This window comes from Priapulus caudatus, unplaced genomic scaffold (assembly GCF_000485595.1).
Source record: "Priapulus caudatus unplaced genomic scaffold, Priapulus_caudatus-5.0.1 Scaffold296, whole genome shotgun sequence".
NCBI lineage: Eukaryota > Metazoa > Priapulida > Priapulimorpha > Priapulimorphida > Priapulidae > Priapulus > Priapulus caudatus.
This window is the reverse complement of record NW_014577357.1, coordinates 148860-149963: the sequence shown is the minus strand read 5'-3', so window position 1 is coordinate 149963 and position 1104 is coordinate 148860. Positions and strand designations below refer to the sequence as shown.

The 1104-nt window shown below is 42.4% G+C and overlaps 1 protein-coding gene across 1 annotated transcript in view; it reads left to right on the top strand.

Moving 5' to 3' along the window:
- Positions 1 to 307: 307 nt before the first annotated feature.
- The window catches only part of LOC106808682 (trypsin-like), a 4468-nt gene continuing 3671 nt past the window's right edge, over positions 308 to 1104 (top strand). The window contains exons 1-3 of the mRNA XM_014811505.1: positions 308 to 389; positions 590 to 660; positions 945 to 1013. Of these exons, the coding sequence (XP_014666991.1) occupies positions 308 to 389; positions 590 to 660; positions 945 to 1013 (222 nt within the window). The remainder of the gene's footprint in view (positions 390 to 589; positions 661 to 944; positions 1014 to 1104) is intronic.

Genomic DNA, 1104 nt, shown 5'->3' with positions numbered 1-1104 from the left:
CACACACACACACACACACACACACACACACACACACACACACACACACACACACACACACACACACACAAAGTTAAACTCACAACACTAAAAACACACTACACAAATGTTTACGCGGTGTACGGTACCAAATAATGATATTAAAAATGCAAATACAAACTAGGTGTGGGATCAAATACTCTCAAATTTTTTTTTGCCGTTCCGTAAAATTTACTATAAAACCCGCTCACGCCTTCACATAGGTTGTCCGTGATTACAGAAGAAAGCGTCAGACAACGTTAGTACTTCGTCTATCAATAGAGTCAGCATGCGTCTCTACATCTCGTTTCTTCTTGGTGTGCTGGTTGCCCTACAGCTGTGGGACACGATCAATGGAAGAAGACTTCCCGGTAAGTGTGGCCTGCAGTAAATAACACATATTACAACAGTGGCGTGTAAAGTTATCATTATTAGCCGGTAATATATTTATTTTCGCAAAGGCACAACTGCATTCTGCGCTGCATATAATTCTATCCGATCTATTTGTTTTAACCAGACGAATTATGATGAACACAACTTAGTCACTAACGCGCGCATGGTTCGTTTGCAGTTAGAAACCATGATTTCTCTCACTACATCGTTGGTGGGACAGTGGTGGGGGCGGGAGCGAGGCCGTACCAGGTATGCAGCTACATGACGCAACGCATTCGTTACTTCGTCTTTTACGTATAGTGCTATAGATATAGATACGAGGACGGTTCGTTGATTTCCTATTTAACTGTCTGAGAGCTTAAATTAGTTCTGAGCGATTTGGTTGTATGTAGGGCTCTACGATAAGTTGGAACATATATATATTGCCCTATAATGCGGAAATAAATTTCGGACGTGTGTTCATTGCTTTGTTAGTCGTTTTGGTTTGTGTATTTTCCTAAATATTATTGTTTTTATTTATGCCTTTGCAATAGGTGGGACTTATTAGGAGTGGAGAGATGGGTGAACCATTCTGTGGAGGTTCGCTGATCGCCGCGGACTGGGTGCTGACTGCTGCTCATTGTGTGTAAGTTTACAAACGCACGCACACACACGCACGCGCGCAGACATACAAACACACACACACACACACAC